The sequence below is a fragment of the Micropterus salmoides genome, unplaced genomic scaffold, assembly GCF_014851395.1.
Source record: "Micropterus salmoides isolate LMB-PRFRI ecotype aquatic unplaced genomic scaffold, ASM1485139v1 Ms_hic_scaffold_17, whole genome shotgun sequence".
In the NCBI taxonomy this organism is placed as follows: domain Eukaryota; kingdom Metazoa; phylum Chordata; class Actinopteri; order Centrarchiformes; family Centrarchidae; genus Micropterus; species Micropterus salmoides.
Window position 1 is genome coordinate 19,089,026 of NW_024040817.1, and position 19,563 is coordinate 19,108,588.

The 19,563-nt window shown below is 41.4% G+C and overlaps 3 protein-coding genes across 4 annotated transcripts; 1 reads left to right on the plus strand and 2 right to left on the minus strand.

Annotated features, from left to right (window-relative positions):
- Positions 1–3,013: 3,013 nt before the first annotated feature.
- Positions 3,014–5,298, minus strand: LOC119906753 (ras-related protein Rab-25-like). Its single transcript, XM_038724087.1, has 5 exons — positions 4,993–5,298; positions 4,193–4,388; positions 3,816–4,009; positions 3,573–3,653; positions 3,014–3,489 (listed from the first exon to the last, which is right to left on the minus strand). The coding sequence occupies exons 1-5, from the start codon at positions 5,027–5,029 to the stop codon at positions 3,362–3,364; spliced, it is 636 nt and encodes a 211-aa protein (XP_038580015.1). The 5' UTR covers positions 5,030–5,298; the 3' UTR covers positions 3,014–3,361.
- A 913-nt stretch (positions 5,299–6,211) lies between these two features.
- Positions 6,212–13,112, minus strand: LOC119906754 (ubiquilin-4-like). Its single transcript, XM_038724088.1, has 11 exons — positions 12,969–13,112; positions 10,975–11,126; positions 10,619–10,767; positions 10,251–10,513; positions 9,809–9,967; positions 9,409–9,631; positions 9,163–9,302; positions 8,559–8,642; positions 8,108–8,223; positions 7,807–8,023; positions 6,212–7,716 (listed from the first exon to the last, which is right to left on the minus strand). Exons 1-11 carry the CDS (start codon positions 13,110–13,112, stop codon positions 7,564–7,566), a joined length of 1,800 nt encoding a protein of 599 aa, XP_038580016.1. The 3' UTR covers positions 6,212–7,563.
- A 2,416-nt stretch (positions 13,113–15,528) lies between these two features.
- LOC119906755 (lens fiber membrane intrinsic protein-like) lies at positions 15,529–17,437 on the plus strand. Of its 2 annotated transcripts, XM_038724090.1 has the most exons (5): positions 15,529–15,548; positions 16,045–16,253; positions 16,549–16,698; positions 16,790–16,924; positions 17,302–17,437. In XM_038724090.1, exons 1-5 carry the CDS (start codon positions 15,529–15,531, stop codon positions 17,361–17,363), a joined length of 576 nt encoding a protein of 191 aa, XP_038580018.1. In that variant the 3' UTR covers positions 17,364–17,437. The 2 variants fall into 2 exon arrangements, with proteins under 2 accessions (XP_038580018.1, XP_038580017.1); XM_038724089.1 differs by lacking the exon at positions 15,529–15,548 and having other exon boundaries at positions 16,054–16,325; positions 16,501–16,698.
- Positions 17,438–19,563: the final 2,126 nt, after the last annotated feature.

Below are 19,563 nucleotides of genomic sequence, written 5' to 3' on the forward strand. Positions count from 1 at the left end.
TTAAGCACAAATGTAGACTCAGCAGAAAGCTCACCTGTCACACTGGAGATATGTTATTTTATACTGTTTCTGCTCTCAGGTTTCAGCTGAAAGCGGCACTCAAATAATGGCTCCCTGCATCATTTTACACCTGCAGCCGTTTAGCATCACAGACTCACAAACACCGTGGCTGTCATAGCAACTGAGGTGTGTAATATTATGTTAAGTGAACCGATGCTGAAGCTCTCGGCTCTGTTTGTCGCTGGCAACCTGTTTAATTGCACGCCGGAAAGGAATCTTGTGACCCCAGCTGGGCCTTGAATGCTGGCGGCCAAGCACAACAGGCTCCCTCATGAAATTAGAGGCTTTAAAAGAAGTTAATTGACTAAACACAAGAAGGCACACAAATGTACACACACGCACAGTGATAGAAACGGATTTTTAAGCATGTTTTAATCTCATAACAAGCTGGGCTGAGACTAAACAGCTCAAGTCTTCAAGCAGGGGTGATAAAGACGCTCTTAAAATGTTCTCTCCAATCACCTCCAGACAATAATCCACCTCTCAGCTCATTCTCAACTCTCTCTCTCTACTGCGCATTTTGGGGAGTAGAGAGTCTGAACGCACAGCCACCCATCAGCTCACCTCTCCCTTTGATTGGTCGCCATAACAACATTGCCATGGTAATCAGTGTGCATGGACTTTGATTCTATTTATGTGTTGATGTCCGCTGACGTGAAAACCTTAAAATATGTGCTCTCCACAGACATGCAGTGACAGACGCAAGATGGATGGAGGAATGCCGGCTGTTATGGACTTTGATTTGTGTTTGCATGCACTGATGTAGGCATGCGCACACACATCACCCATGTTGGGACAATGATAACAAATCACAATTTTGGCTATGAAGTGACCTCCACTTTTTTGTAAGGGTTACGGGTTGAGAACATATTTCTTCCACTTAAAACCATTAGATTAGCTGAAAATGCATTGTCACAAAGCTGCTACAAAAAAAACACAAAATACCCCTTTGTGTGTGTGTGTGTGTGTGTGTGTGTGTGTGTGTGTGTGTGTGTGTGTGTGTGTTTCAGGAATCTTCTGGGTTTGAGGGACTGGGATAAATTTGCACAGAGAAAAAACAGACAAGAGTGCAGATGTTTTTTGAGATCTTGTGCGTATGTGAATGGAAGTTTATAGGGTCTTGTGTCAGCCTCTGGTAATTGTGCATATAAACAAGCAAACAAACACAGGAAGCTGAAATAAACAACAAAAAAAGCAGCTCTGTAAAACCTGACAGGAAAAAGTCAAGAGTCGGTAGAATCAGGAATTGGGAGAGGGGAGGAGAAATAGGAAGGCTATAGAGATGATGGATTCCATAAGTGTGGGTTTTAGAAAAGAGCCAAGCTCCATGTGGTGAAAGGTCATAACAACATAAAGGTCACAATTATACCCAAACAGATGTGATACTGTGACTGTAAATTCTTGGCTGAAAAGGTTCCCCACAAAGTGCTGGAGGAAAAGGGTCTCGTAAATGGGAGATAAAGAGCTCCATGTTGGGGGGTCAGGGGTGCCGCTCATCATGAGTCCTGCTTTCAGACACACTTTTTACAGGCTACACATGTCAAGTAGCATGTGGGTAATGGCTACCACGTGTATGCGCTAAATCCAAGTCTTTCCAACCACCGTGAGAGCTTTATCTTTAGGGCGAGGTCAGAAGGGCGTACACACACACATACAAACAGATCCAGGGGGAATTTGCGAGAATCTGTAATGTGGTACAAAATCTAACTCTCCTCATTCTAATAAAGACCAGAGAGCTTGTAATTTTTTCATTTCATCATTTAATGCAAACTTACCTCTAGGCTGAGGGAAATTTACAGATATCATGACCAGGCTTTCAACCTGTGCAGCCTGTTCAGTCGGCGTGGGTTATTACACCAGATGTTTTTTCTCAGCCCATAAAAATATCTTCATTCTCAGGAAATAATTAAACATTTATTGGCCGGTGCAGAGCCTTCCCTATCATATCTTCATAAGAGAAAGTTAATAAATGCGTTTGTGGTCATTTCACTGCAGCAAAATGATCTCTGGCAGAGAAATCTTGCTTGGGGACACACCCCACACACACACACACACACAAGTAAAGGTTTCTCATGCACATGTGTGAGCCAGAGATAGAGCACTATCTGTCCAAAATGTCATTAACTACCACTGCTGTAGATTTATATTCTCTTAGTTGTTCCATATGAGCCTGCCCAATTACATCCATAATCTGGAGATTATCTACTTACACACATACACACACTCAACAAGGTCTGTGAATGAACATTCTATTTGTGAGAAAAGTATTAATTAATGGGCACACTGATTAGCTTGTAAAAGAGGGCATAACAGGCTGCTACCATGGCGACAACACTGCAGCGCCACATGAGCTTAATATCATGATCATTAATGGAATAAACAGTGTGACCAGATGGTGGTATGATATATACTGGAGTTAATAAGGAAAGGAGAGAGGGGGAACAAATGCATTGCACTCCACAGTACGGATTCTTCTAATTCAATTTGCAGCATCAGCACTGCCATCTACAGACGGAGAAGAGACAAAACACCTTCAGCTCCTGAGAGTAAAGCATTTCCTGTTGTTTTTGAGTGTGACCTCATAATATGAAACAGTGTCTACTGGTACCACCCAACTGACTTCTGAGAGACGTCAGATGTTCAGTCCATGAGGGAATTTTTTTGTTCTTCTTATACTGTTTCATCTGAAGAGGTAAAATTACTGGATTTCACAATAACAAAAAAAACAATTGTACACGATATCAGAGGACTTTTAGTTTTCTTATTTTCTACATCAGTTATCACTTTGCGACTGTTGCAGGGGTCCGAACACCAGGTTTAGTTTTCCTTGAGTAAAGGTTTTGAGTTCTTGTTCCACCACACGTCTTTATTTCCCATCAGCCCTCTCTCCCGTTCCCTCATCTAGTTTAGATGTGTCTAACGAATATAATAAATTCATGTCTTTGTGAGATAATTACATGCAGACAGAATAACATAAATAATTTATTCCAAATGAATCCCAGTGCATTCCTTTATGAAAGCAGTCCAATTTACAACGGCTCTTTAAAAACATGAATATAAAGGAAAATAAATGCACAGCTATCTATAGTAAAAAAGCACCCATTCGCCACCACAAAAAGTAAAATGTATAAAATATTTTGTTATTGAGTTATATACTATACAGCTTTTATATTTAAAGAGGTCTGTACATTAACTGCTCTAGTGTGAAGCAGGTAACTCGCTCTTCAAAATTGGGAGTGAATGATGTCATGCTTAAGCTTGAACGACAGTCAAGGTGGATCAACGTGGACAGGGCAGTCTGTTAGGAGTTCTTGCAGCAGCCTCTGCGCTCCTCTTGCGCCTCACTGCTGGGTCTGATGGAGTTGGTCAGGGTTACAGCGCTGATGGAGCCACGGGTCACCTCCCTGCTGGCCACCTTCTTGTGGATGGCTGCAAAAAGGAAGACATGTCAGTGAGGTAATTCAAAGAAGCCAGATGAACCAAGGGCATGTGTTTGGACTAAGCTCCTGTACCTGTGAGGACTTCACTGAAAGCAGCTTCTACATTGGTGGAGTCCAACGCTGATGTCTCCATATACATGAGACCCTTCTTCTCTGGGTTGGACAGCAAGGAAGGCAAAGATAAAAATCAATAAACACTGACGTATTCGAAGAGCAAGACATACAATACAGAGTATTAAATACACTTTCCGCTCATTTAAAGTGGGGACATCATGACTGGACATTCAAAAACAAAGACGACATTTATTAACTGACCTGCAAAGTCCTTGGCCTCCTCCATGGGCACAGTCCTGATTGTCTCCAGGTCGCTCTTGTTTCCCACCAGCATGACCACGATGTGAGGATCTGCATGGTCGTACAGCTCCTTCAACCATCGCTCTGCGCTCTCATAGGTCAGATGCTTGCTGATGTCGTAGACCAAAAGTGCTCCAACTGCTCCCCTGTAATACCTGAGTCCGCCAGGTGAGACCAAACATACACGAGTTGGAGTTCACAATAAAAACTGGGAGCCTGATGAAAACTGGGAATGTCTGATGTGTGTCAAGGTGTCACTGTTACTGTCTCACCCTGTTTATTATCTATCTATCTATCTATCTATATATATATATATGTGTGTGTGTGTGTGTACCCACGCTGAGGTGATAGCCCTGTAGCGCTCCAGCCCCGCTGTGTCCCAGATTTGGGCTTTGATGGTGAAGTTGTCCAGCTGAACAGTCCGCGTGCTGAACTCGACGCCAATGGTGGTGCGACTGTCGTGATTGAACTCGTTCTTAGTGAAGCGACCCAGAAGGTTGCTCTTTCCTACGCCAGACTCCCCTATCAACACCACTAAACGGGCACAGACAGGATAAGTCAAAAGTTAATTCATTCACTTTTCCTGATTGCCACAGAAGGAGGTTTTAAGAAGAAGAAGATATACTTTAATGGCTTTTTAATGGCAGTTTTGTTACACACTAAGTCCAAAAATGTAACTGTTATTTTGTAAAAATTGTAACTTTCTGTAATGAATCAGATATCATTCCTCTCCTTATGAAGACTTTCTGTCACCCCCACCAGACACCACACACAGTGACATATTTTAAACGTGGCAGATCTACCCTGTGGCTGACCTAACTATGGCATGAATGGAATGGAAAATCATATGCTGTTTATTTTAATCAGGGAAATACGCATACAAACCACATAACAGTCTCTTGAATAAAGCAGGAAATGTAAGATCATATGTTTCTTTAACAGGTCAAAGTTCAAATGGTTTACAGTCAAATGTACAGAAAGCTATCTCTTCCTGCTTTACTTCCTTCTCTCTCTTCCTCAGAAATTAGAGCAGGCAGTTAGAGTTGCACCTGGTGGCTTTGACGTCTACAGAAGTAAAACAAACTATGGATGTTTTAGCTCTTCTTCCACAAACACAGCTCAAGTAAACACGACTCACCCTTGAAGACAAAATTGTACGACTCGTCAGACCCCATGTTGCATTCAGTAGTGACGGGTTCCTGTTTCAGGTAGAAAATATCTTGAAGCCACTTTCAATATTAGTTCCCGAAACAAACACAGCCTCACTCCTCGTTCCCTCCAGTGTGGCGAGTAAGGGTGAAAAGAGAGGAGAAAAACAGGTTCAGCTGCACCCACCTGCTTCCTTCTTTATCTGTGAACAGGGGTAACTACTGATTGAGCACAGACAGACGGGCAGGCAGGAGTCCTGTGGCCTGCCGTTCCCTCATCAGCTGACACCCAAGGGAGCGCTGGGAGTGTGTGTGTGTGTGTGTGTGGTGGTGGTGGTGGTGGTGGTGGGGGGGGGGGGGGTGTCAGGTGGAACAAGTAGAACGACTCGCAGGCAGCCATCAGGAGCAGACTCCACCCTCTCCTACACTCTTTCACTCTCATTTGTATGACAATAAACCTCACCCAACAGGTGGATCTGTGTAGTAGAGCACGACGCCATTTTGCCACCTGTCTAATGCCTACAGGGATGTGGGATAGATTAGGCCCGGTGGACTAATTTGATTTGATTTGATTGATTTTGATTGTACATTGTAATCATTTTAATGCTTCGTGGAATATAGCACAGAAACATTTAATACAGTTGTAACCAGCAAATTTAGATCTTAAGCTTGAATGGTAATAATAAAAGGTTGTCATGGTTATATTGACTCATCACTCAATTGGTTAAGGCTTTATTTTACAGGTGCATACAGAATTACCTAATAGTTTTCTAAAACATTTCCTGGAAAGAATTGTGCAATTTGGTACTAATTACAGTGAAGACAGAGACAGTTGTTTTGAGTTTAGTTGGTTAATTTCCAAACAAATATATCACTTTAGAATCAAAACATTATACTCCAAATCTGTTCGATTTTATGCTTCCCACAAAGTTCTGCATGTTCTGCAAAGTTACTTATAATTAATACCAATTTACCACCTTTCCAGAAATCTTGTTGGGTATTATTGGGAAAATAGAGTACAGTAGTATATCTGAAGTGTTACCATAATTACCAAACAAAAGTGCCTTTAAATGACCACATGTTCCCCACACACAGATTGTTTAATCTTACCTATCAATTTGCAACATTTTCATACTAAACAAAACAGCAGCATACCATAAACTGAATAACCATCCCAAGGCTATAATCAACTGACACACAGGGCGTAGACTGTTTTTGACCATGTTTTATTTTTTTTTAGTACAGTACTGTTAAAAGTTAGTTTCAACATGTTCAATTGGGAGATGGATTTTTTTCTCTCTAGCTGAGGTCAACAGACAAAGCAAAGCTATAGAAGCAGTTGCCAAGGTTACCACAACTACAATGCTGAGATTTTCAAAAAAAAAAAAGAAAAAAAAAAAAAAAAGACACAACCTACAACTTGATTTTAGAAATGTATGGTGCCACCATACCAGAATTGTTTTTAAAGCCTTTCCATTATTTCTTTACTCACTTGATTTCCACGTTTACTTTATGCGAGACAAATCATAATCATCTCTAGGTACTAACTGCACCTCAAAAAAAAAAAGGAAAATAAAAATAAAAAGAATAAATCAGATTAAAATGAAAGGAAAGCTTGTTTTGTTTCATTCATATTCATTTTAGCAGCACCCTCTGCTTTGGAGCTGCTACGTGATATTTGATTATGGTTATAGTTGATGCTGGATGATGCTGTGTAGAATTTATTTGGAGTTTCTGAAAAACCCACTGAATGGGGTGAGTATGGGTGGGGTGGGGGTGTAATTTGCCAGCAATGCTCTCAAAGGGCAGGAAAGGATAAAAGGCACAGCAGTGGTGCCTCAGGAGGAAAAGACACTGTGCACCTGTGAGTGGGCACTTTCATCTGGAATGACAAATTACAAGTTTAGGGAAGTGTGGAGGGTGTCACTTAAGCACTTGCAATAAATAGTGAAAGTTTTTGAGCCAAAACAGATATTTATGTAAAATGTCAAGAGCGGAGAAAAGGGGAGGAATGAGGTTGAACGTCTGTATGGACAAAATATCTTCCTTTATACCAGAAAAATTTCATGTATTGATTTGCTAGATAAATGCTAACAAACTGCCGCACAATGGCCATGTGTGAAACAGAGCCAACAGCCAATCACATCACATGGGTTTTATCAGTATTATGTAAATGTTTATCTGCAACAATCGACTCCAGTTTTATGTGAAGAAAACTGTGAATGAAGAAATGGTTGGGAATCCCTTTTCAGGAGAGGTTTTCGCTCCTTCGCTCTGCACCAGAACGCCCCTCAAGTTGAGAGTGGTTCAGTCCGGCTCTACAGCAGCACTCTGAGACAGAGGTCTGGTTGGACGACGGCAAAAAGAGAAAGTATGGGGACTAGGGAATGATCTGAGAACGCATGTAGAATGAGGGTCTTACAGATCCTGCCCAAGTTTCTTCTGTAAAGTTTGGGACAATACACTTAAATTTCTCTTGGTTCTCTGTAGATGCTGGGTATTTTTATGAGTCAGGTATGTATGTATGCACGTGTCTGTGTGTCAGTATGTACTGTATGTCTTTACGAGGGCTGTGAGCCCAGCAGTCTCTCAATAGCGGCGTTGATGTCTCCTCCAGTAGCGATGAGGGCCTGCAGGTTGGCCTCGCGGTTGATGAAGCCCATGGCGCTCAGCTGGTCCAGCTGGGACTGGAATCGCACCTCTGGGGTCTGGGTCTGCAGGGGGAAAATTAATGGAACATTTATAAAAATAAAAAAAAACAGGTGTGCGGGTGTAAAGGGTTTAATATCAGTGCATGTGTGTACCGTTGCACTTCCTCCTCCTCCTCCAGCTCCTCCAGCAAACATCTGCAGCATCTGTTGCATCAGCTGCTGCTGTGTGGCGTTTGTTCCCGCACTGCTAGGTGAGGAGGCCGGGTTCTCTGTGGGCATGCCCCCTCCAGTGGGTATGCCAGGAACTCCACCTGTGGGTATGCCAGGAACTCCACCTGTGGGTATGCCAGGAACTCCACCTGACATCAAACTAGGCCAAAAGAAAAAAACAGAAGTTGGGGAAAAGAAATACAAAACAAAAGTTACATGTTTACGTGTATCTGTGTGAGTTTACCTGGGCATGAGGCCTGGTGCTTCTGTCTGCAGTGTCTGTAGACCCTGCTGGATCTGCATTAGAGCTTGCATGGCCCGAGGATTGGTCATTACTGACAGGGCTTCTGGGTTCTGCATCTGCAACCAAACAGAGAGTTAGCAGTTAATTAATTCGACCGACTGCATTTACTGTACTGTTTACTAAATACCTAAAATAATAACAATAAAGAAATGAACAACAATAAAGCACGCCTAATACACGTACTTGGCAAATGTCTTGAGATTTATGAGAAAATGACTAGAGGCTTATAAAAAAATGGGAGCAAACTATGTCAGATATCTATAATACTGCCCCTTATGTGTCAATTAACATACTTCTTTTATTATGTTACTAGGACTGCCTTTGTGTCTTACTGCGATAGAAAAATGTAAAAATCCAGGACAGAGTTATCAAACTGAAATGAGTGCGATACCTGCTGCAGAAATATTGGCAACTGAGCTCTGAATTGGTCCTGCAGCTGTGGGTTTCCGGCAAACAAGGGGTTATTCATCAAAACCTGGTACAGAGAGAGAAAGAATGACAGTTATGATAATGTGTCATTACACATCTGGCCATGCTGCTTACTCGCTGGAGTTGATATTTAAATTATAAAGGCTTTAGCACCTTAGCAAAGGACTAACAACAAATAAAATGTCAAATAACAGAAATAAAAGCTCTGTAGTATTCCAGTCGCTGTGTATGCAGCACTCCCCAGTAACGATGTTCTGATTTGCTGTATAGACAGCATTGTTTATTAGAACCAATCAAGTCAGAGCTGTGTTGTTTATTCTTTCTTACTAATTTGCTGCAAATGCAAGTGAGCTTATCCCCTCTGTTGAGTATGCACTAAATACCTGGGCTTATAGGCCTAATGCACAACAAGCCTAGCTAGATGCTACTATTTACAATTCATTACAAACTGCAGAGTTCAATATAATCAAATCGATCCCATATGTGGTCACAATCAGAATAACAAAGAGTTAAAACGCAAGCTGAATCTGTATGAGTGTGTGAACACACATCTTTCTGTTTCATACCTGGGAGGCCAACTCTGGGTTTTGAGACAATGACTGCATCATACTGCGCATGTAGGGAGCAGACAGCATGTTCTGCATCAGCTGAGGGTTTTCTGAGATCTGCTGCAGTAGGCTCTGCATGCCCGGGCTGTTGAACATCCCTGCAGCACACAGAAAAGAACAGGGTTTATTTATGTATATGTGTATACAGGTAAGTAAATAAATGACTTGGCATGCAGGTGTATTGAGAATCTTGCTCAGTCTTACCGTTGCCAAGACTGCCAGGATTGATGCCCAGAGGGTTGGACACACTAGGGGTGGTGCCCCCAGTAGTGCTAGTGCTTCCTGTGGTGCCCCCTCCACTCTCAGAGGGGTTAGAAGAATTTGGTGGCCCCCATGGATTGGGCAGGGGCTCTCGGTTCTCTGTCCGTGACGGCTGGACACCAGACTCCAAGTTCCCACCTAGAGCTGAGAATGGGTTGCTGCCAAACTACAGGGAAAAAGATTAAACCCATTTTAAAACACACACACAAAAAATGTAGTTAGCCATGTAACATTGGCAAATAAATCCAAGACAACGGTTATAGAATGTGTGAAAACATCCTAACAAAGAAGACAAACACAGCACAAACAAACAAAGATTTCAGTAAACATCCCTCCCTGATACCTGTTCCCTGGCAGCACTGAACATGGGTTCCTGGATGTCTGTGTACATCCTCCGCAAGGCATTGTAACCTCCTGGGATGCTCTCCAAGTTGCTCAGAGCCCGGTCTTGGTTCCGCATCATTTCCTGCATCATGGCCGGGTTCCTGGCCAGCTCCATGGTCTGGGAGGTGAGATAAGGGGAGGCAGAAAAAGTTTATTTTAAACAGAGCATGAAAATCCTGAAAAAACAGAACAAAGGGCAGTGGGAAGCTACTGTATGTAGTCATGCCTGTTCTACTGGAACCATCCCCGAGTATGTACTGCACGGTCCTGACTCGAGCCGGCGACCTCGGGCATGCTGACGAGGAGGCTAAAACCCATGGGCACTAGCATCAGTCGCCAGTGTGTCTCTTAAGGTGTCGGGGAGTGAGGTTAACCATTCAGTCCCTTTCCATTCCCTTTACCTGTCTCATGAGCTCAGGATTATTGAGCATGTGGGAGATCTCAGGGTTGCGTTCCATCAGCTGTTGCATCTGAGGATTGGCCATGATCATCTGTCTCATCAGGTCTGGATTGGACATCATGTTCTGCACCAGCGGGTTTTCCATGATCTGAGAAAGCATCTCAGGGTTGGACATGAGCTGCCTCTGCATCTGCTGCTGCAGTTCCATGAAATTAGCTGAGCCCATGCCTAGTCCAGACAGACCAGCCAGGTCACCAAAACCAGCTGAAGGAGGCCAGACGGGGTGGGTGATGGTTAGTCACATTAACTTTGTGATGTTGAACTTGTGAAGGGTTTTGAACTTAAACAGTTACACACAGGTGGACTCACTTAATATGTTAGGCGCCTGTGTGGGTGGTGGAGCGGTGCCAGTGGAGCCTGCTGTGGAAGAGGGGTTGGTACCTGGACTAGAGGTGGAGGTATTGCCTGCTTGAGTGGAGGATGAGCTAGAGGCAGAGGTGCTACCGCCATCTCCTGCCCTGCAGGGATAATTTGAACTTGTATTAGAAATTCAGTACTAAAGTAAGCTGACAGTGTGTCTGATAGTTTAACATGAATGTAAAAACAAATGCAGTTTACTTAATTCCACACCAAGATTTTACTGCAAGGCAAATAAATTCATCTTACAGGCCTACTAAAAAATAATCTCTTGAGCCCACATGCTTTGTTTAATAATGTAACCTTACTTGTGTGCTGTCTTTATGACTAGGTGAACTGTCAGGCCATCCTTGATGCCGTGTTGGCTGAGGCTGTCGCCGTCCTTCAAGATCTTCCCTGCAAAAATCAGAACCAATTGGTCCTGTTTGGCTTTGAATCGCCTCGAGATCTCTTCTTTAAACTAAAAGACATAACGAAATAAAGAGAGATGAGAAAGGAAATGGGATAACGAGGGAAAGGAGGTGAGAAAGAAACAGGAAATGAAAAGGATAATATTAAGAATAACACGGTTACACCTCAGTAGTACTGCTTCAATGTGTTTCTGTTCTTTTGCATGCTTCAAGACTTAAATTCCAAGAAAGACTTTTGAACTTATCCTATTAGCAATGCTCTAAACACTTCAAATGTGCCAATCACTGAATCTTGGAGTATTAGATGAAGCATAATTAGAATAGAAAAAGGTCTAATCCTTAAGGAAGCTACCATCTTGTTACATCTTTAATTTTTAATGTATCTTAACACTGAACTGTACGCAGTACAATTTTTACAGTTATACAGGATATGAATGTTGATAACTGAAACAGATGAGATAGAGCACCAAGGTGATTCCTGCCATGCAAAATGTAATAAAAATCTAATGTTATCTACAAGTACGGCTCGGTGAGAATTCTGATTCTGATCTGGTTGTGCAATGCCCATAACGAGATGAACAGCTTCGTCTGCCTGAAATATGTTAACCACAAACACAAGACACACTAAAAGATGAATTTCTTTCAAAAAGACACAAAAACAAAAGCTAAAAATCTCACATAGTTGTGATATTTGTTTTGGTTGATATTGTTTGGGCCGTTTTTTATTTTCTTTTTGTTGCTGTTCATTTTGACAGTATGTTTTTGTCTTCCCTGTTCATGTGCAAATTCATTTAACTTATTTTCTTATGTTTGTTTTGCTCCATCTATCTTGTTCTGTTGACGTTGTGTGCTGTTTACTTTTATTATAGTTTTGTGTGCCCCCCTGAAAGACAACCACTCTGTGGGGATCAAAATAAAGAATAGAGAGAACAATGAATACTGTAATTCCCATTAGTTCTCAGCTTTAACACCGCTCCTTGTACAATGTGTGTCTCAAAGAATGCTAATTTTTCTAATCAGAATCAACTATATTTGCCAGTTGTGTGTACACACTCATTATGCATATCAAACATACAGCCACGTGTAGATGGTAATAGTAAGAATGACAACACATATTTAGAAGTCAGACATGTAAGTCCAATGTCTGAACATAAAGCACATAAAGACATAAGACACAAAAAATGGCCACTTAAGATCACACAGTAATGAAAAAAGCATAACCGGGCGTCACACAAAGCTACAGAAACTGTCTACAGTCTGGTTACATGTACCGCATTATGGTTTCACTTCAACACGTCGCCAAGCCAACAGTAGGTCTGAGGATACTGTATATTCCCTGGAAAGCTTAATGACTCAGTGGTAGCAGTGAGAATGTTCTAGAGTGAGGGCAATCCTTAGCAATTTTAAAGCTGTTGAGCTGAAATGGGAAATGAAAGCGATTCGGGATACCATCCACCCAAAATCATTTCCCCGGTTCTAGCAGGCCATTGTTGCTTGTTGCAAGAGGCAAAGCAAGCGCGCAACCCGTCAGCTGACACTTGTTTGGCTTCTTAGTTAGCTTGGGTTGGTTCAGGTCGCAAAGCTGTTAGCTAACTAGCTAACTGTAACCGTTAGCTGGCTAGCCGGTTAGCCATTCCAAATATTAACCTGGTTATATCTCTCTATTTGTTGTCAAGGGCGTTAATACCGCCGAACACTTGTTGACTCGAGCAGTAAAACTTTCACTACACACAACCTCTTTAATTTCACACACTATCAGTTAGCCGGTGAGAGTGACGACAAATGCTAACCGGGCTAACTAGCTTCCTAGCTGAAGTTGTGGGCAGGGGCATGACGTTAGAGCACGGCGCTGAACCGCACCAGGCAGCTCCCCGCCAGCGAAATCAACCAACCTGAGTGACAGAGGCATCTTCTGCGATGGCGATTTCTTCTTTGTCTTTAGGGGTTTTTACTGTGACCTTAATAATAGTTCCCTCCGATGCTTCAGGTTTATTATTGTTGTTATTACCAGGATCTGCGGCGCCTTGGTCAGCCATCTTTACTCCGCCGATGGAACAGCTCGGGTCTGGCGTCAGCTTCCGGGTCACAGGTCAAACCTCTTTCCAGAACGAACCTCAGGAGTTCCCATGCCTGCCTGTTCATCTCAACTTCAAGGATGAAAATATAGGTTTTCCCCTTGCAATGTATGTTGTTCATACAGGTTTATATTAGGTCACGTCTCTAAAGGTAGTTATATTAAAAAAAAAAAAAAAAAAAAAAAAAAAAAGTAAAAAATTCAAATGAGTTGACTTTACAGACGCCTTTGTCAGGAAAATTATTGGAACATTTATTCTACTTAACATAAAAGCTGACCAGAAAGTCAGAAATAGTGCTAAATGTCGTGTTTCTAGTTTGCCAAAAGTCGTGATTTGCTACGTTTCACAGTTTCAAAGCTTTACAAATGAAATATTTATGGGTTTATGAACAAAACAAGACATTTCAGAACATAACCCTGGACTACTATATTGTGATGGACATTTTTCAGAACTTACTGACATTGAATAAGTTGAATTATTAATTAATCAAAAATGTCAATAATGAAAATATTTAGTAGCCTAGTTGCAGCCTCAAAGTGAAGTTGTCAATAACATTTTATTTATGCAGCCTAATTCCACAAATCACACATTTGCCTCAATGTACTGTGTCTTTACCATTTAGTTTTTGTGTCAAAATAAAATTAATTAAAACTAATTAAAAATAGTGCATGCTCTAGCAGTCAGAAATCGGAACATATGTTCAAACTAAGTTTTACTCACATTTGAGTTTAAAGTAGCAATAAGTATGCTGTCATGCTAAATTACCCAGGTATCCAATTTAGGAGCTTCAAAAGTTGGATTGTACATGATTAATTTTAAACTAGAATGCATATGATTAATTGCCATGTTGATCTGTTGTGCCCACACTACTGATACTGCTGATACTGGAGGAGACTAATAGTCCTATATTTTATGTTTTTACATGTTGTCATCATTGCCTCATGCTTTGTCTGCATCTACTGAGTGTGAAATGTCAGGCTTAATTACCAGTTTAGTTACTAGTAATGGTAGAGCTGTAACTGCCCAGAGTCTTGGGAGAGCCAAAAGCTTGTCTAATATTATAATACACTGAGAATTAATAAATAATGCAGTATGTCTGACAAGGCTGACATGTTCAGGAGTCACCAGATGACACCCCCTCTCCTCTATTGCCCTGGGCTTGGGCCTGCCGGTGTTTGTTTGTGGACATGCTTAAAGTGACATTATATGCACTCTTACTTGTTTTTTTCCTTTACCATTTTTCTCTTGATCATTTTTTAACCCATATTTGTGCATGGGAGGCTTGGCTGAAAACAGGGCTTTCCTAAAACACTGCATACACACCTGGAAGCTGCACAGCACAACCACAGTCTAATCTGTTGGCCACAAGTAGCTTCATTGGAGTAGTTGGGCCTTAAGTCCTTGCTCAAGGGCACCTCAGTGGGGGACACTTCTCTAACAGTCTCTGCCCTTTGTCATTAATTTTTTTCACTGACAGACGGACTGAAACATCCCCTCACTTAAACCCAAACACAGATTGTTTAACTAACTATATCATGTTTTGTATGTTAATTTGTTGTCTGTTGAGTACAAGATGTGAAAACTGGACGATATTAAAACATATATGCAATCTCAGTTAAGACAATCCTATAGAAGAGAGAGACACTGCTTGTATAGAGCGCTCCCTCTATATGTGTCTCTCCTCACCGCCACAGTGTGACAGCACTGAAAGAAAAGTGTGTGGTTCAGCATGTCGCATTGACACAGACAGTCCTGCAAACCTATGCATATCCCCAGTTCTAGATCAGGCCATTTACAAACAAACAAAACCCAAAAAAAGGTACATGGACCACCACCCCTTTTCCAAGGCCCCACAAACCCCACACACACTCACACACACACACACTCAAATGTACAGGGTCACATGCACTGTGGCCCCTACGGTGTCTCATTCAGGTGCATCCCACACAGGGAGACTGATTACTGCAAAAGATTTTGCTTTCATCAACAGAAAAAACGAGGGGACAACTTTTTGGTTGTAGTATTTTCTGTTACTCTCTCTCTCTTTCCCCCCAAGTGAGCAACAGCTCTCTCTCTCTCTCTCTTTCCCCCTCCAACCGCTTCTATCTTTACCTCTGAAAGGTTGGCAGTAGAGAGAGTGCATTTCCAGAAACAAGGTAAGGGATCAAATGTCAGGGTGCTTTTTGTGTGTATCCTAGAGCCATACATTTTCATTTATGATGACTGTGATTGGACAAAGGCTGGCAGAATCAGATAAAACCTCATTACTGCTGAACAAGCACTGGTGTGACATGAGGATTGGGCAGGGGGACAACAACAAACTGCAACTTTATAGCTTTTACTGTGGTTTTGCTTTGCACCTGTTCAACTAATAGTGATGTTTCCACTACAGAAGAGGTAAATATGTTTGATAAAATTTTTGTAGGAGTCCACTCTGCTTTGCTTTTTACAAATCAAGGAGTTAAAGCAGCTGTAAATAGGCTTGTTATGTTCATACACAGAGTAATGTTTGCAGTTTGTGTGTTTGTTTCATATTTCTCTTGTTTTCATTATTGTGGCTGTATGATTGGCTGGCATCATATGTGGTTTTCATACAATTGAGGATTGAATTTGACTAATTACATTTCACCATCACAACTCTTTTTTATATGGATCCTTTGGCTGCATTGGCTGTATTTGCATGAATACGTTGAGCACTATTACATTTTTAAAGACCTTATGTTTTGTCATTGTATACTCGTGGTGCCACATCAGGAACATATTTAAATTTATTGAGACAGTATGTGTGTGTAAATAGTGCAAATATGTGTATGTAGCACATGAGTAGCAAAAAAATATTTTACTATATGTGCACTACCCTTGACTTTCATGATTGTTCCTCACCATGTTGCAGTTGCTCTGCTGCGGCCCCGTTACCTCAGCTCAAGATGTACAGCTTCATGGGAGGGGGTCTGTTCTGTGCTATTGTTGGTAATATCCTCTTGGTGGTCTCCACTGCAACTGACTACTGGATGCAGTACCGTCTCTCTGGAAACTATGCCCACCAGGGTCTGTGGAGGTACTGCATGTCCAACAAGTGCTACATGCAGACTGACAGCATAGGTAAGATACTCCCATGTGGGACTACCACGATAACATTTGAGACGAATCAAAAGCACATGCAGATTTGTGTTTGCATCAGGGGAGCAGGTTGCTCTATTTTCACACAGATTTTGTGATACTGACTGCAGAAGCTCTGGCTGGATGCGGCTGCGAGCAACCCCACTCCTTGTATATTTGTGCACCAGCTGATGCAACAGACACAGCTTTTCTTAAAAGAGTGACAAATGCTTTCTAATGCCATAAACAGCATCTATAAGGATGAAACATTTGATGATTTCTACCTGTTTCCTTGCAGCTTACTGGAATGCCACCAGGGCCTTCATGATCCTTTCAGGGATGTCGTGCTTTGCAGGCATCATTGCTGGCCTCATGTCTTTTGCTCACTTCTCGTCCTTTGAACGGTTCAACCGCTCCTTTGCTGCAGGAATCATGTTTTTTGTCTCCAGTGAGTCTTGTTTCTTCTGAATTGACACACACACATACACATACACTTACTTCAATCATAACTGGCATGTACACCCCTGTCTCCCTCTTAGCTTTCTTTGTTCTGCTGGCTATGGCCATTTATACTGGAGTGACAGTCAACTTCCTGGGGAGGCGATTTGGTGACTGGCGCTTCTCCTGGTCCTACATACTGGGCTGGGTGGCCATGCTCATGACCTTCTTTGCAGGTGAGAAAGGACAAAGGCTGGGTCAAGGTTTTCCAGGGATAAACCCCATTTTTATTCATACTTGTCAGAGAGCTCAGAAGAAGCAATAACCACAGAAATTATTATGAAAAATTCTATATAATAACATTTGTTTGCTATGTTTTTTGAGATAATTTCTATCCTATTAATACTGGATGAATGAAATCATATATATTTGTCATATGTAAATGTAAATGTGCAAAAACTGATTCTAAAACAAATTTTATATCCAAATCACCATTGTAAACATAGCCCTCTTCAAAGACAGATTGTCTAGCTATTGTTAGTAGACCTATTTTGTAAATTTGTTATCATACATACTTGTGCATCACCAAATACATTGCCGCTGTCTGTTGCAGGTATTTTCTACATATGTGCCTACAGAATGTGTGAATGCAGGAGAGGAACTGGCCCACGCTAGAGGGAGACAGACAGGTTGTTTAAAAAGAAAAAAGAGGACAATGCCACTTTAAACTGAGGACAAACAGAAGGCAGTTGTGACTGATCTACTGAAGAGATGACGTCTGATGCTGGAGTTCTTTGACGGTCGGCTTAACATGTTTTCTAAAAGTCATGTTCTTGCAATATGGATTTATTATTTAGGAATAGTCATGATGATAGCACAGAGGTTAATAAACTTAATAAATTTAATCCCGTGTTTTATTACTACAACAGAAGTTTTAAATCTTACTGTAATTTGACACATCCAATAAAGTCGGTCCTCAAATTTTAGCTGTTGTTCGCAGCTGTACTGAAAGATCCCCAGAAGATGGCAGCACTGAAGCACTCCACTTAAAGGAGACTAGCGCCTCAGGGATGTGGGGATTGCATTACAGATTGAAACAGGATCAAAAATCTGATAAGACTGTAGACTGTTGAGCAACATTGATCATTTATCTACAGTCAAAATCCTCTAACTCTTTACTTCGGAGCCAGTTCAGCATCACAGACAACTGAAACAAGGTTTCCCCTCAGGTAATGTACTGTGCGAAGATAATATAATGTGGAAATAGTCTACACAGCAGAGAGCAATACATCAAAGGTGTATAGTACAAATATTTGTCTCAGGATTCCCCTGAAGCTATATGATTTGGTCCTACTTCAGAACTTCTGACAAGGATTCCCCCAAACCTAAAATTATATGTGTGCTCTTTATTAGGTTGTTGTTCATGGGAAAGGGCTTTGCCTCTGGCAGCCAGCATGTTTGTTGACATCCCCTGTACACTCAAGTACAGATAGCACATGGAAAAGTGGTGGGAGGCTGTTTGTGTTTGTGCGTGTGTACAGAACAGGGCACATTGATCCTGAGAAAAAGATCATCATGTTCCTTGACTAGGGGGACCAAACGTGGTCTCCAGCCAGTGATTGTTCCACTGCCTCTGTCTCTAATAACTGCTTTTTTTGGGTACTCGACCATTCCTCATCATCATCAGCTGGGAGGAGAGGAGGAGTAGAAACAAACAACAAGAGCAGAAACAATGAGAGAAATGTAAACAGTCACTGGACAGATCCCTTGATCCAAGTTTCCATACTTGGTCCCTGTGGCTGCTGTGAAGAGATAAGCTCTGTAATATTGTGTGATTTTCACCAGATGCTTTCATAAGCCCCTCTAAAGCTTTCTCTGAAGCTAGGTCTTAATAGCTTGTAAGGGAACCTGACAAATGTTCACATTTCAGCAAATCATATGCATTCACTGCAGAATTACAGTGGGAGGTTTTACAGTAAAAAGTGAGGAAGTGATGATGGAGGGGGTATCTTCATTCGTCCGTCCCTTCACATATGCGTTAAGTAAACTGTGAGGAAGCGTCACAACATTTTTAACACAATGAGTAGTTGGTATGAGTGCGTTTTTGTGAAGGGTTTTCGTAAAAGATTAAAAAGTATTAGTATTAGTTTCCAGGTGAAAGTCCTGATCTTTAAATCAGAAAATAAATCACATTGCAAAATCATCTTCAAAAGTATTACATATGTCCTAAAATATTATTTTGGCCAAAAAGAAGGGAAACAGTCATGTATTTTCATTGCAGTATGTTTTACCACAAAATGCAACTCAATTTAAACAACAAAACTGTTTTCTTGGCATCAATGCCATGAGAGACTAAATATGAGATTGTTGTTTCTAAATTAGCAGCATCATCTTCCTCATTCTGCTATTGAAGAGCAATATTTACTTTATTGTGAAACAAACTAGTTTGCAATGAAAAGCAAATTGATGCCATCTCAGCAGCAGGATGTTTCTCTTTTTAAAACTGAATATGACCTTGTAAAAATTGCAACACTTTCAGTTCACAGAAGCTGCCAGACCAAATGTGTACTTAAAGTTGAAGTGTAACTTAAAGTGGGCAATGCATATAATAAAAACAAGTTTCATAGGTGATTCAATGCAGGAATGCAAGGTTAAGGTCAGCCCTCCAAGGCGTCTGTGCTGGGCACTGCAGGTCTGCTCACCCTTCTATTAGAGTTTGTTGAACATGGTGTCAGTGAGAACACCTGGTAGTTTTCACTGACAGATCCTGTTGATATTTGCAACAATTTGCTCAGTCTGGATACTTTTACAAACCTGCAATTTCTCTTACAACAAACAGGAGGGTGAAACGCTGTCTATCTCTGAGGCAGATGTT